The 15,986-nt window shown below is 39.0% G+C and overlaps 2 protein-coding genes across 2 annotated transcripts in view; one reads left to right on the top strand and one right to left on the bottom strand.

The window, feature by feature from the left end:
* tasor2 (transcription activation suppressor family member 2) overlaps positions 1 to 6,515 on the top strand; it is a 149,118-nt gene extending 142,603 nt beyond the window's left edge. Inside the window, exons 22-23 of the mRNA XM_051930910.1 lie at positions 5,408 to 5,492; positions 6,090 to 6,515. Coding sequence (XP_051786870.1) covers positions 5,408 to 5,490 — 83 coding nt within the window. The 3' untranslated portion in view covers positions 5,491 to 5,492; positions 6,090 to 6,515. The remainder of the gene's footprint in view (positions 1 to 5,407; positions 5,493 to 6,089) is intronic.
* Positions 6,516 to 12,511: 5,996 nt separating this feature from the next.
* The window catches only part of gdi2 (GDP dissociation inhibitor 2), a 33,420-nt gene continuing 29,945 nt past the window's right edge, over positions 12,512 to 15,986 (bottom strand). Inside the window, exon 11 of the mRNA XM_028814262.2 lies at positions 12,512 to 13,426. Within this exon, the coding sequence (XP_028670095.1) occupies positions 13,274 to 13,426 (153 nt within the window). The 3' untranslated portion in view covers positions 12,512 to 13,273. The remainder of the gene's footprint in view (positions 13,427 to 15,986) is intronic.

Genomic DNA, 15,986 nt, shown 5'->3' with positions numbered 1-15,986 from the left:
CTGGAGAAATGTCCAGACTATTTTCCTTGTGCAGCAAAGCAAATGGTTTCATGTGTGTGAAACTCAGTTCTCCCTTTGCTATGTAATATTAAAAGTTCGTTTTAACTGAAAGTTGTTTTTTTTTTTTTGCATCACCATTTGTCTTTTTTGTGTTTCTGGAAAACTTTTATCACCTCAAATTCTTTGGCACATTTGCTTTTAGCCAACACACTGTCACAGCCTGTCTCTTGTCATTTGCTATCGGGAGTATACAGTTAGATTTTCATGTTTGAAACTGTGTGGTCCTGCCACAAAATCTGTTTACCGGCTAAACTAGACTTGCTGCAGCAACACTTACACATAATTGCATTTTCCTCCAGACTGTATAAAAGCCAGTTAAATTCCAATAGCCAACTAGACTGGAACTTTCACTTTTCCACCTCACTCCTACCTTTTGACTTGGAATGAGAGATATGCCTTTCAGTCATGGTCGATGTGCTGTTGGATTCACTGCTGCGCTGTCACTGAATTTTTGATTTCCTGTGCACACGAAACTGAAAAATAGTTTTCTGTTGGATTGATACTTAAATTTTGTTTGCAGCCATTGTTTTGTAAGCATACACAGGCTAACATTACACGTAAGTGCAAGCTTGGAATGCAGCACCATAATTTAACAGAGTGGCACAAAAAAAAATCCAAATATCTCAAATGAAAATCTGAATGTGTACTAGCTAGTAGCTAATGGCACATATTTTTTAGTCACTTAATAAAACTCTGTAGCATGTGTGTGTTTTAATTGCTAATGCATTGTAGAGGGATGGACTACGACTCGAATTATTCCTCATTTCAAAATGAAAGTCATGTCATTATGCCAAGCCTAGCAAACATTGTGTTCCTATACCTGTATCACATAATGCTGAAGTGACATTCAGCTTACAAGGGATGACAGCAAGTCTTAATCCAGTGATGGCGAACTTTGGGCTCGGCGTTTCAAAAATTCTGAAAATGCCTAACTTGACTCTGCTGGTGTGTTGCCCCCGCTAAGCAAAAGTGAAACAATTCTTTACATATTCAGTTATTTTTAAAAAATACAGCCCAATCATGTGTGGTGCTATGTATTTTTAAAGTAAAAGAATAATCAGTGACTTACAATAGAGAATATTACATGTGCGCTGATAATTGGGCTTAAAATAGTGCACTAAAAAATTACCTTACTTTTAATAATGATTTTGAATTGAACTGAAAAAAAATATGGAACACATTGCATTTGATTTGACATCAGTTAATGTTTTTTTATTGCTGATTTTTAATAGATAAGTCTGAAATTGAAAGAAGGTACATTGTGGGGGATTAAAAGGGACAGTTGAGAGAAATGTAAAATAGCACACGCTTAGAAATGCAGACTACTTGCCCTTTGCAGAAGTTTAACCACAGAGAGAAAACAATGTCAGCACTGTCCTTTGCAGACTCTATGATACAGACCGCATACTGAAATAGTCTTTGAGGTTAATAACTTCCTTACCTCTGCAGCAGTGCTGTTTAGGGAAGATCTGAACCGCACAATCAAAAAAAATAATGGGATAATCTTTATCTCATATGTATCCCATATGTATGTGAAAATATAACGAACATAGTATGTACATGGTATCTTCACATACATACGTGATACATATGAAATAAGGGTTATCCCATAATTTTTTTTTCATTGTGCAGTTCAGAGCTTCTTTAGTTGAACTGGCTCCTGGCACAAAATAATTCAATGCACATCACATGAGCAACAAATGTAAAAGCAGATTTCACACAAATGCTGACAGTGTGTTCATTTTGGAGACTGCAGACGCAGAAATCTCACTTGCACCATGAAAATGAGCTTCTGGTGCACCGGTTAGAAGCCAACTGAACTGTGCGGCTGCCATGATGACAAATGATTTGTTGATACAGATTGTGAGGATCCATTTTAAGCTCTGGGTGGTTCAGAGTCTTATGTTTTTGTTATTTCTTATAGTTTCTTTGGTAAATCAGGTCTTGGTGAACACTGGCGTGTCACCCAAAACATTGTTGTGTGTCACTTTTGACACCTTAACAGAGCCTGTAACAGTATGTTTCCTGTTCAAATGTTTGTGTATCTCCGATGTACTCTCATGCCATACGAAGTCAGACCTACACATTTTGCAACTTATGACCTTTTTTTTTCTGCGTTCAGGGTATTGTTTTCCAAAACCTTGAAAGTCTTAGGTCACACTGTCTTTTCTGCTACTTGCATTCACAGATGAGAGAAGTAGTGACAAAGTTATGCGCCACAAAGTATAAGCTTAATGATGTAATCAGCTAATCAATGAAAGTGTCCGTTGCCAACATTTCTAGTAATCGATTATTGTCAGTGATGCTGATTAGTTGTTGCAGCTCTAATTTGAACTAATAAACCAATTCTTCTAGTAAGACGCTTTAGCTGACGCTTAACAGCTGTCATGGCACAAAGCTCTTAGGTATAAATTCTACCCAACCGTTGAACCTTTGTCCTCCCTCCTGATTTCCAGTTTCACTGATGGAGTAGACCCAATGAGCTTTTTAGCCCTGGCCATGTACTACTCTGGAGTTGTACCCAAAACCACTTTAGAGGTCAGGAGTGTTCTTGGGAACTCTTGGGCTAGCCTCCTTGCAGCCCAAAGTAGCCTGCCCATCATAATACAGTAGCAAGTAGGAGACTGATAAAACAATACTTGTCATCCCTCATGAGCACTTAATCACAATATGATAGGAAAGTAGGACCTCTTTTAAAGCTAAGGTGTTGCGTGTGCAATTACAGGGTGTGACAAGTTGAGTCATAGTAATGAAGATTTGTCATACCGTTTAAAGATATTAACTGGTTACAGCTTATACACTTTTTATAAATAGTTAATGGGCGCACTTGCCTTTTTTTTATATAACGGAAGTTTCGTACATGGATATGAACTTCAGTAAAGTGTTTGCATAACAGCATGCAAAAAGCTTTGGCAATGGTTAGTCCTGTAGTGTGCATTTTGCTGTAGGTCTACGACATGCTGCCAGACATGACACCATCATCCCAGTGGGTCTGCTGTTATGGAGCAGGGAGCATATAGGTTGCTGGCATATGAGTACAAACAGAAGGAGGGCCTGGCATGTTAGGGACAGAGCCAAAGCAGAGATACCTCACGTGTATGCCCTTGAGGAAAGTTTTTAATACATCTAGTAAGGTCCTACTGGACCATTGCTACATTTAAAAATTGAATAGACTTTGCCATGTCCATGGACATTGGTTAATGAGAACCTACGGCAATATAAAATGCCAGCACAGTTTCTATTAGTCATCTTTTGGCAGAACCTTGCTGTAGATAATTTAAGAGCAGAAAAGATAGCGAAAGATGCTTTGTGAAAACCTCCAATTTATATAGTGGAGTGGAAGCAGTCGCTGGGGAGGAGAGGTCGGTGAGTTGTGTACTTGTACTTGTTTTAAATATTTGATTTTTCTGTTTTTGGTTTGTGTTTTCTTTTTGTTCTTGGTTATCTTACTAAAGAGCTCCAGAAGATGCAGACTTTGTAAATATTTTGTAAATAGTGTGCTTTTTTCACCTCTGTTTGCATTTCTTTATTTTCAGGGTGTTATTGTTGCACTGAATACTGAATTGCATGACTGTTATTTTTGATTATTATTTTTGTGCAAGGAAGCTACTGCTTATTATACAGCTAGTTGAGATAACTTGTACTACACACCTGGTGCACAATTGTAGTCTGCTCAGCTGGAAAAATGTTAGCCTACCTAACATATAGTGGGAGAAGGAAGTCGTCAGTCCTGTTGTATTTACTATTAGGAAAAATCTAATTCACTTTACGAGGAACTCTCCAAAACTGTTTTAGCAATATTTGGTGGTGATGTGCTTAGTTAATGATAATGCAGATCCTCCAGAATCTTGGTGCAGTTTACTTCATATTGACTCTTCTTGTTATTACAGAATGTTTTGAACAAAATTGTGTGACTGACACACAATGATATATGTATAAATGTTATTTATGATGATCTCATTTATATTACTAATAATCTCTTATATATATTTCTCTTCTGGTTCGTCCTGCTTCCACTTCAAAACCGGTCCCACCCACACGCAGCCGACACAGCATTTCTCGATTCCTATTCGTCGTCTTCCATGTCATGCACTATACTGGCCTGCTGAGCTTAATACATCCAACAAGTACTCGAGGTGCTGCCACAACGGTAAAGTAGCTTTACCACCCTTGCGGGAGCCACCTGTGTCTTTACAACAGCTTCTTACACAGCAAACATCAGAAGCTAAAAATTATCGTGAACACATTTGAGAATGCAACCCTTCTCTAGCGTTTGCTTCCATGGGTGCATAGATAACTCAACCTCCTGGCCACAGACCATACTGTTTTAAAATACACGGGCAAATTTACCACCAAATCTCTCCACTATACACTAACACTTCTACCTCTCCAGGATATGGAAAGTTGTATGTTTTTGACACAGCGCAAGCTACTGAAGTACGCTTACAAAATAAAGGAAACTCTGCAGGATTTACGACAATACAATGCCCTGACATGTTGCAGCGATTTTCGTCGGAGAAGATGGTGAACCGCCTGCCGAAAGGAACATTTGCATCTATCCCATAGGCAACTCCTGTAAACAGATTTCCATGCTCAATATGTATTGCGATCCTGTGGTTTGCCCACTTTTTTCCCCTTATGGAGACATTGGCTGGCACAAAGATTTACAACATGTTCCCGATAAAAGAACCGCCAAACGAATAAGGCTTACTCAATGCCAATTTTACGCGTACAGATTAGCAATGAGGAATACATTTAGTATTTTGCACTCCAGCGACAAACTATTCCAACAGTATGTCGTAGATGCGTATGTTAAAACAGAGGGCGTGCATCTCAACTATCTTAGATTACATCAACAAGATCTGCGTGTCAAACTATCAGACGCACTGCAAGCAAACGCTGAAAATAGCAACGTTTGTGTAGGCAAAATGATCATATTACCGTCCACATTTCCAGGAAGTCCAAGATACATGCAACAAAACTATCAGGATGCCATGGCCATACTACGCAAATTTGGAAAGCCTGATTTATTTATCACTTTCACATGTAATCCTGCTTGGCCGGAAATTCTATATGCACACTGTGTCTTTCAAGAAGTATTTATTTCTTCTTGATTTCTGAATTCAGAATTCTCACCATTTTCTGTTCCTATTCTTACACCGCCGTAGAAATTATTTATAAAATGTGCCTTCTCTAGTTTGGTGTTGTTTTCGCCAGTAAAAACGAAAGTCTTATTGCTGAGAATTAGTAGGTCAAAGTAATGTAAATAAAAACTTATGTTAATTTAAGGAAGGATAGAGAATTCCATATAAATGCAGGTTCTGATATGATTTGCTTTCTTTTTCAGATACACCAGATGAATGCTTTGAAAAAAGTGGAATTTTAACATTGGACAAAAATACATTTTTTGCACAATTTAAAAAAAAGTAAGGGTAAATTATTTTATGCAAATACACTTGTGTGTTAGGTAAACGAGCACAATCAGAATGGCGTGACTTACAAGAGGTGATGGTTGACTTTCATGCTGGTCACTTCTGTTTCACCCATTTTGTTGAAACGGTACAGTATGTATAGTTCTTTGTCCTTTCTGCTCCACTTGTGCATTGTCTAAAGTATGTAAGTTTTAGGAGGCTGTATTCATAGAAAGCGACAAGAGCACTGCTTTGATTTAAATATGGATTTTTTTTAATTGTTCAGATTAAGCTGTGTGTTATTCCTGTATTTAGTGTATTTATGATAAGTTTTTCAGTTGGGAAAAAATTAAATAATCAGTATACGACAGAAACAGTATTTATGTTTTTTTATTAGTTTTGAAGTACCATGTATATTTTAACAAAATGTAAGATACCTGTTATAAACACAAATTCACATGGATCTTTTGTGAAGGGGTCTAAAAAAATAAAGCACGGTGTAGTGCGCATTTAGAAAACATGGGATTCTTAAAATGTATGTATATTTGTAATTATTTGAATACAAGTGGAACAAGAGTACCTTAAGAGTGTATAAACCTGTTTTTGACACTTTTTCAGGCTCTGATTCCAGTAAGGCATCACTGTCTGCTCTTCAGCATTTCAGAATATTGTGAAACTCCAAAGCACAGTGTAATGTCCCCCACTGTGGGACTTGAATCTCTTTATGTGGAGAGTCTTACTGTTTTACTCATCAATGGTTGGCTGCTACTCCTAAGACATATATACACCTCACCTTTATTTTTACAAATATGTAACATTTTACTATGTGACAATAAAACATGTTTAGTAGTTTCTGAGTAAGTTATATTTATAGTACAGGTGGCTGTTTAGGATGCTTTGTAAAATACTGAATTCTAGTTTTGTGTATTTTGTATAGTGTACAATTAACTATTTAATGACTCCATTTTGTATATTTAAAATGTATTTACTGTTAGGATGACCGGATGTTGTACGAAATTGTAAAATAAAACCATTTTGAAATTAGCACTGGTATTTATCCCCCCCCCCCCCCCCCCTTTTTTTGCCCCCAAGAATAGGCAATGGGGTATGCCAACCCAGTTTAATGAAGGGCCTTTTTATTTGACTCTTTTCCACTCAGCATTTTTTTTCCCCCCGTGAGTGAGTTGGAAAATCTGAGTGCAGACCCCTGTGCCTGAGTGGGCCATTGTTATCCCTTGTGAGTGTTGCTTTAGGCTCAAGTTACTGCACAGATGCTTGTGTACACACATGGTGGCCAGTTGTAGTTTCTTTGTGATCGACAGCTATTCTTCCACTTGTGTTGAGAAAAGGGAGCTGTTCACAGTTGTAAACACTCCCTGTCAAGCGGCACAGAAACACTTCATTCCACCAACACAAGGGATAACAAGCATCATCAGCTAAGGAACAAGTTTTTTCAGAAAATTAGCAAATGATTTCCAGCCAGATAGGCAGATTTGGTACATAAATTAGTAAAGATAAAATCATAGTTGAGTAATCAAAGCACCAAGCAGGAGCACACAGATTTCATATAAACAAATGAGCCTCCGGAAAGTTGAGCCTGAGCTCAGGCCACTACAAGTGCACTTTCTTATAAACAGGTGTTACTTATTTAAAACAAAAAAAAATCCCCCAAACACGCAACAGCTACCATGAGTCAGGATGTGGCTTTCTTGATCAGCAGTGCATTCTTTACAGATGGAAGCAGCAGGCTACGTTATTTTCTGGTGAGAATGTTACATACAGCCTTGGGGGTCATTTCAAAAGTGACACAGCGCCATGCAGAAGGCCTGCATAGAGTTAACGGAATTTTGGTTTAGAGAACAACAACACCACCATTTATTTATATAGCACATTTTCATACAAAAAGTAGCGCAAAGTGCTTTACATAAAGTAAAGAGAAGTCGCCTGTTACTTCGTCTGAGTAACATTTCTAAACATTTCATACCTGGAGAGTTCTGCACCGGTTCCTAGGGTTACCTACAGACGTGTGACTCACTGATGGCTGTGTTCTTCCCTTTGTGCGGAGCCAGCAGTGAGCAGTGCTTTTGTAAAGACTTTTCTCTTTAGAGTACCCTTTAATGCACATGCAGCCTTCTATTACATGGCTTTGCATGCTCATCATGTTCTTTGCCAGTCACTTTCAAACTTGAATTACATGATTTTTGATATCTGGTATCAGTAAAAGTATTTAGTTTGGACCTGTGGGAAGACACATATTACTAGAAGTAGCATTACCCGGTCACCAGATGTGTAGTGACAAAGCCAGAGAGGAAAGAGGGGTAGCGAAAGAGCACAACCCATTAAGTCTGCTGCTTTTCTAAACACGAGTAGAGACTGCATCACAGAAATGGTAGCTTAAAAGGCTGGGAGTCTATTGAGCTAAAAAAACTACGATCAGGCCTAAAGCCGTGGTTGGTCAAAGTGAATCTGCCGTTTGATCAAAGCTTATAAAGAAAACTTAATTGAATAACTGTTAATTCGTTCAGTTGCCAAGCTAGAGGACTGTAGCCAATACAAGCACCGTCATGCACAAGACAGGAACCAACTGTCCACCACAGGTCACACTCACAGTTTTGTTTGTTTAATATCCGTGTTGTGTGTATGAGTGTGACATGAGATAAGCATTGGAATTCGGCAAACATGACCAGGACCTGGAATTTAAACTTGTGAGTGCAGAGCCATGCCATCCTTCCCTGAAACCAAGCTGGAATGACCTGCATTATAATGAGAAATTTGTCTTGTCTGTTTGTACTTCATGCACCCCAGTAATTCCTGGAGCCAAGCAGCAACGGTGTTTGTGAAGGCTGTCACTGGGTACAGGATCATGGTGTGAACAAGTGAATCTAAACATCTTGCAGTTTAGCATAAAGCTCAAGCCTGTTTTGCTGGGCTTCTTTTTGACTTTGACACACCTCAGTTTCAGTGATGTCACATAACATGACAGTATACAGTTGTCACCTTAGACTGAGTTAGCTGTGTGGATAAAAGCAGTCTGGATCTGCTCATTCTAATAGTCAAACTGACATTTTGGGATTTTAGATACCTGCTAGTGGATTTGTTTCAAGTCTGTGGTCAGATGAACCCAAATCTTTTCTGTCCAGTAGCTATTCTCCATGCCTATGGCAGAAGATTGGGAAAAAAGCCTAGCCTGTGAAATGTACATCTAGCATCACAGTACGGCAAGGGAGCACTTGTACCATCTCGTGCAAGTCAATGTGCACATATTCACCTTTCAGAGGCATTCTTTTTGAAAATACATTTTTTGTTAATTTTGAATTGTACTATTCTGCATTAAATTAACTAAACAATTTCCTATGTAACCTTAAAAAAAGTCAATTTTTTAACGAATTTTATTTGTCTTCCTCTGAAGCCAGAAGGTGCTGTCTTTGCTGTTTTGAGACATTTGGTGGCTTTACTGACAGCAGTCACTCTCAGCTTTCTTTTCTGAGGGATGCTGCAACCCTGTTGGAGCTAGGACAAGGCTAGGCTCTCGGGCCACAGTCACACTAATCATTAGTAAACTCTCCTTGCTGCCTTCTTCGTCTGATGATTTTAACTAATCAAGCTAATAGACCTGGGGCCTCATGCATAACGCTGTGCATAGATTTCGCATTATAACCTGACCCAGATGCATAAATCTGTGCGAACGCCAACTTCCATGTTCTTCCGCTCCATAAATCTCAGTCAGTGTGAAAAGTAACACACGTGCATGCGCCTGCTGTCCTGCCCCAACTCTTCTCAGAATTATGCCTCTTTGAATATCTAAATCAATATAAATAGCCATCTGTGAAAAGACAATGCCAAAAGCACGAGGGAAAATTGAAGAATTTCAGCAAATACCAAGTGGAGGCAAAGAAAAACTTACTGTTTGTTTGGTTTAAACAGTGGTATAAACAACAAAAGGAAGTTGATCAAGTGTCAGAGAAACTCGAAAGCTCAAGTTCACAAAGTCACACAGTGCCGAAATAAAAAAGAAGTTGTTAGATATCAAAGTTGCCCTGAAAAGGCGAGTCGTAGCCCATCGTCTGAGTGTCATATGAAAGCTTATTAGGGTACAGAGAAAAAAAAAAAAGGTACACAGTGGGGAAAAAAGCAGGAAATGTCAACTTTAATCACGTAGTTTATTTTGTCATTAAAGTAGAACATCATAAACTTCATCTTAAAATTGTTTAGTTTCTCAAATCCTATCGTAACTAAAGTAGCACGTTAAATGCTTTGTTTTGTATTTGATATTCTATGGGCTCTATGTGTGTGAATCACTACATGCTTCTGGGCTTTCTCTTCCTCCGACAGGACACATAATCCATTACATTCGTAATGTTACAGCTCTCTAAATAATTAAAATACTGAGATGTATACGTGATATCATTTTCATGATGTTAGGAGTTAAAGCATATTATTAAAACATGGGAACACGGTTGTGCAGTGATTGTTCATGTCTCACGCAAAATGCTTGCTGCGCCATGCACAACCTTCGATGAAATAATTTATTGCAGCAGTACTGTCTCTTTCAAACGTACTAACCCCCAATTCCTGTCCTTACTTTTTTCTTTCTCCAAATACTCAATCGCCACACAATCAGCTCTGTAATTGACGTTAAGACATCTGTAAGCTTAGAACGCAGATTCTTCAAAACTTTTAAGGAACACTGAAATATTCGTAGTATGGGTTTAACTATTCTATCCATCTATCCTTCCAGTGTCGTGCCAGCACCAGCAAGAATACAGCGCGAGGCAGGAACACTATGTGAACGGAGCGCTCCGCCTCTCTAGCACTGCGACACCATGTCCTCACATGTTTAATTATTAACAATATAGATTATTTAAATGAAGTTAAAGTTTTATCTATATAATAAACATATTTTACTGCATTTCATCTTAAAAATGATATCATATGTAAATACATGCTTTATAAAGTGGCTCAGGTTGTGCAATATTATAACTATCGCAAGTTTACAGTGAAGTAATTGTACTTGTAAGTACAAACAGTTCTACAAGGAACACTTGGACTGATTGAGTGCATTTAGATGAAACTGTTTCTGAACCGCGAGGAAAGGCTCTGAAGCATTTGCTGTATGAGAGTAGTTCAACAGACAGCATGACTGAGGCAGCGTGTGCTTGATGCTGTATACTGATAATTCTCTTTCCGATCAGCTGCTGCAGATCTGTGATTCCCCACTCAGATATAGTGATATAAATACTCCCGAGTGGTGCAGTGAGAGTAATATGGAAAAAGATGATCTGCTGTGGCAACCCCTAATGGGAGCAGCTGAAAGAAGAAGGTGCAGTGAGAGTAACAACGCTAAAGCAGCTATTGTATTTAGAATAGTTTGACCATTCTGTGGACCATTATATTGTTACAGGTTAATTACAATCAGATGCATTAAACTAATATACAATATGCAGTTAATTTCAGTGTATTTATAAAGCCACGTCAGGGATGTGGATCTAAAAAATAAAGGGAAATCACACTGGAACAAAAGTACTGCTTTGACGCCGGATATGAGCCACTGTGGAAATGTGCGTGGCTTTACGTCAAGTTTAGGTTTTATACATCGCGATTTGAACGTGGAAACATCTTATGCAACATTTTTGTGCATATGCACCGTTTATACATGAGGAACCTGGACTTGCACTACATTTTTCCCTGGAAAGAAGGACTCACTGAAAAGCAAATATGGTGCAAATTCTAATATTTGATTGATTTAAATGTCATTGCCAGACTGATGACTTAAATTTGTGTATTGTGTGAGCACTCGTACCATCTGTTTTGTATCAATTTATTTTTGTCTTTTAGCTCTACTAGCAAAGAACTTAATTCAGTCCCTCATTTATCATGTCTACATCTACCTTTATTAGATGGATGAAGGCCTGTGGTTCTTAGTCCTAATTATTAAAAATTTAACCTTAACATTAAAACACAGCTAACAGTGTCATTAATTTGAGTACATTTTGATTTGGTTGATTCATCCTGAAATGAACACTATTCTGTCAGAGGGCCAATGGTTTAAACAAGGAGGCCACACTGATTAGGACAACTGGACATTGGCACCTGCATATCTCCATCATTCCTTTTCTGGGCCTGATATTTACTTGTCCAAATGCCCTGGCATCTGTACACACAAGTCATTTTGCCGCTTAGGTACAGTGAATGCCTGTAGCAACAAGTATGGTGAGGGTGGTCCTCTACCTTTCATCTTAGGGCATAGCTCTATCTAACCACTAATGCAAAGTAACCCAAGTGGCAATTATAACATCAAAGACTCTACACTTGACCTGTCCACCATCAGCAAAGGCTTGTCCATTTCTACAGCTAACAGCAAATGGCCCACACCACTGCAACCTCTCGATTTAGCAACATAAATACTGCAAATGAAACACAGCAGGAAAACAAAAATCCTGGTGGAATTCTATGACATCACATCAATTCTACAGGGGGGCATCACCTATAGGCGGAGGCAGAGTTTTATCATTTCAATTAAATGTCAGTCCATTGAATATACTAATAAATCTTTGTTTCAGGTAGTGTCTAATAGTCAGTTATCAGTTACTAGTGATAGTATCAGTGCTTGCGGCTTCAAGCTGTCACAATAAACGCCATTCTTTGGGCACATTTTGCTCTATCTTCCAGTTCTTGCTGTTGTGTTTATTACCTGTACCATTAAAATCAAGTGGTGGCCCAGTAAGACTGCAGAAGTGATTGTCAACTTTTTTGATTCTGCTCTGGGCTAATGTTAAAATATGGATAGAGGAACCAGAATGGAATAAACAAAAAAAGAAGCAAACACCAATAAACAGAACAAAATGAAGCATTACGCTGGACAGTGAACTCAGAAAAACATTTGTCATTAAATACGTTGTAGTCAGTCACTTTAACCAAAGAAGGCTGAATTGTAAAGATGGCCTTGTCAGAGAGTCAGAAATCTAAAGTAATTCACCCCAAGTCACAAGTGCCCCCTGTACCCAAAATCATTCCACACAAACATTAAGGAAACACACAACAAGTTTTTAAGACTGACTTTACTTTGCAGTATCGAAATCATGGAGAGCCTTTAAAAACATCTCATTTTGCTCCTAGCCACAGCACTTTGGTCCATACACTGAGTGCAGCCACACTGTGCCTGCTGCTGCTGTTGTTGTTCCTCCATTCCCAAAAGATGATGGACGTGAGTGGACTCTCAAGTTCATGCTGTGTCCATGCTTGTGGCTAAATACTTTATTTGGCAATCGCACGTCAGGCCATGGCAATCTGGGTCCGATAAGCACTGATTTTAGATATATTTCAAGAGATTTCAACCAGGATTTTTCCCACTCTATTTTCAGTTATCACATTTGCAAAATTCTTTATACAATAAAGGACCATGTATTTACTAACCAAAAATATTTTCACTTGCATTAAGGTTGTCCTATGTCAACAATGATATTGTACATAAATACCATGTTATTATTAAAACATAAAAAGCATCTTTTTTCCTTTATCTTCTACCTCTGCAAATAAACTAAATGGCCACAATGTAAATTAAATAAAACATTGTGTAATTTGGCATTTTGGGCAGCACCCACATCGGTCATATATACATGATGTCAGGAAAATAATGGACATTAACCTAGAATCAGTGCAATACTTGTCAACATGAGATTATAAAAAGCAGGCCCCCACAAAGTAAATGTATGCAGTGTTCAGTAATTTCCTTAATGGGCACAAGGCATTGTAATCAGCCATCATCATTTAGGTTAGGATCTGCAGTTGTGATTGTGAGCCTCTTACTGCTCTGTCTCCCCAAAGATGTCGGTCTTCTTGCGTTTCATCTCTTCAAAGTCAAACTCTGAGCCAGTCATCCTTTTGTAGATATCTTTGATGTCATCACAGGTTGTCTCAAAGTGAGTTGTGGCATCGTAAGAACGGGAAATGAAAATCTGAGAAAAAATGATCCAAACTGAAATTATCTTAGTTTAGGTAAATGTAACTGATAACTCATAATCTAACTTCTAATTGAAGTTAAAGGCCACATCCTGCAATTCATCTTGTAAGCTGCTGACAGTGACTCAGCCCCTCCATTCTTCACAACTCCTACTTTGTGATCTGTTTTCTCTGCTTTTTTGCCACACATTTACTGTGACCACCTTCACCTGTCAAAAGGACCTTCGTGAACAGGGAGTGCATTTTTAGATTTACTCCCCCCCCCCCCCCCCCCCCCACGACCCAAGTAGTAATTAAATATGGCAATAATAATTACCATTAACTACTCTTTTATTCCAGCACCTCTGTTTTGCTAGCTTACTTTAAGAGTTTTTCTCCACACTAATGAATAAAAGACAGGTTTATTTCAGCTTATTAACCACTATGCTAGATTTTCAGTGGGTCAAAAATGTACATATACACTGCCTCTTTAAAACAGCAATATTTTGAAGAAACATTCTTACAGAGATTAAACATACACTAATTGAGTTAACACAAGAATTGTTTGGTAACGTAATGTATGTGAAGTTGGGGAATGTTTGAGTTTACATACACCATGGCTAAAAACTTGCAAACTTATGGCCACAATTGTATCCCCCTTACCTAGGCTCATGGCAAAACTTCCTACAAGTAACTTGCATTGACAGTCATAACAGCCATATGCACTTTGACACAACTTGTCCCAGCAGCAGCGATCTAAAGTCAGTCTATTAGGGCAACATTAATATGGTGTGTATGTGACGGTGTGGGTCAGCTCCATGCTCCGTCCCATAAAAAGGTGTTCAGTGGAGGTTAAAAACTAATCTAACAAATATTCCTTTAAATACAAGGTTAAAACATGGCAGAAAACTGTCCTTAAAAACAATGAACCTCGGTGCCCTTGAAAACAGACTTCTTGTTTCATCCCTTTCCGGACCTTGCGCACTGAGGAGAAGTCCACCAGCAGATGCAGACAACCTTTAATCCAGGCTCCTGTCCCTGCTGCCAGTCTCAAGGTGTTTCTGCTGAGAGCCGCCAGACCCTGCTCTGCACCCACCCCTGCCTTTCCTGGCTCCACCCGGCAAAAGCGTGCCCTGTCTTCTCACCGCTGCCACTTCGTAGGCTCTTCCCAGCAACAACACAAATTCCCGAGCATAATGGTCCCTCCTGCTAACTGATCACTCAGCAGGAGCGATCCCTCTGCCTCCTCCCAAGCGTTGGCCACACACATTCCTCCCCTGGGGCTCCATTCCTGTCCGTCTGCTTCCTTTCCTCACACCAACTCTGTCTCTGTCTCACCAGTGAGAATCCTAGCAGCAGCATTCTGCACCAGCTGCAGTTGAGAAAGGGCTTTCTGACAAATTCCATAATGTAAGGAATTGCAGTAATCAAGTCTTGAGGAAATAAAAACATGAAAGACCTTCTCCAGATTACTGTGAGATAAAAAGATTGATCCTAGCCAAAGATCTCAGCTGATAAAAACTTGTACAAATGATGGCATTTACACCAAGGTTTTTAAGTATTTTCTACAGTAGACCGAGACAGAACCAAGTATTGTGTCGATACTGTTGAGAATATTAGGAGGTTGAAGGACAATAATATCAGTCTTACCCTCATTCAATGTAAGACAATTTAAAGCTAGCCAAGCTTTAACATCATCTAAACAGTTCATAAGTGACTGAAGTGGTTGGTCAGTCCCCTTCTTGAAAGAAAGTTAAATCTATGTATCATCAGCAAACAGACGAAATGAAGTATTATGCTTCCTAAAAATAGAACCCAGTGGTAATTTGTATAAATTAAAAAGAACTGGTCCAAGGATAGACCCTTGCAGTACACCACAGGTAAGAGGAGCAGAACCAGGGACGTGGCACCAATTAGGGTCACAGGCAATCTTGCCTGTGTGCACTTAATGCCGGGTTGTCCGCTCCCACAGAACGGAACTCGCCACACCTCCAAGCTCCCAAACCCTTTTTTTTTTTTTGGGACTATTTAAAATAATTTTGTAAATGATACAAATCTGATGCAAGTATACAGGTGCTCATCTTGAAAGTGTCCTGCATGCACAAAATAAGAGAGACAAATAAGACCTAATAGAATCGTATGATTACCAGCAACACGCTGAGGTATGCACATTCACCATCTCATGATGGCAAGAATAAAATGCAGATGAAGCTTAGCTGGATTTATATGTAGAAACACGAGAGAGAAGCCATGGCTGGAGGAGGCAAGATGCGCTAGCTGGATGCAAAGTGGTTCAGTAATTTAAGAACACTGAGCAAGATGTTTCAATACTTGAGCACAGGCAGGTGAGTAACTTCTCATGGCCACACAGTATCAGTGGCAGGATTTAAACCTGAAACTTAACGGTTTGAAGTCCAGTGCCAGTGCTGCATAGTGGTTAAGTGTTTGGACCCGAAGCCCTGACACTGTGTGACCATGAGCAAGTCACTTCACCTATCTGTTCTCCAATTAAGTCTCCTTGGATAAAGGCATCAGCCAAATAAATTAATGTAAATGTAAAAGATGACTTTGGAAGAA

The sequence above is a fragment of the Erpetoichthys calabaricus genome, chromosome 1, assembly GCF_900747795.2.
Source record: "Erpetoichthys calabaricus chromosome 1, fErpCal1.3, whole genome shotgun sequence".
In the NCBI taxonomy this organism is placed as follows: Eukaryota; Metazoa; Chordata; class Cladistia; order Polypteriformes; family Polypteridae; genus Erpetoichthys; species Erpetoichthys calabaricus.
Note: the sequence above shows the minus strand (reverse complement) of the source record. Positions and strands in the feature narration are given on the sequence as shown.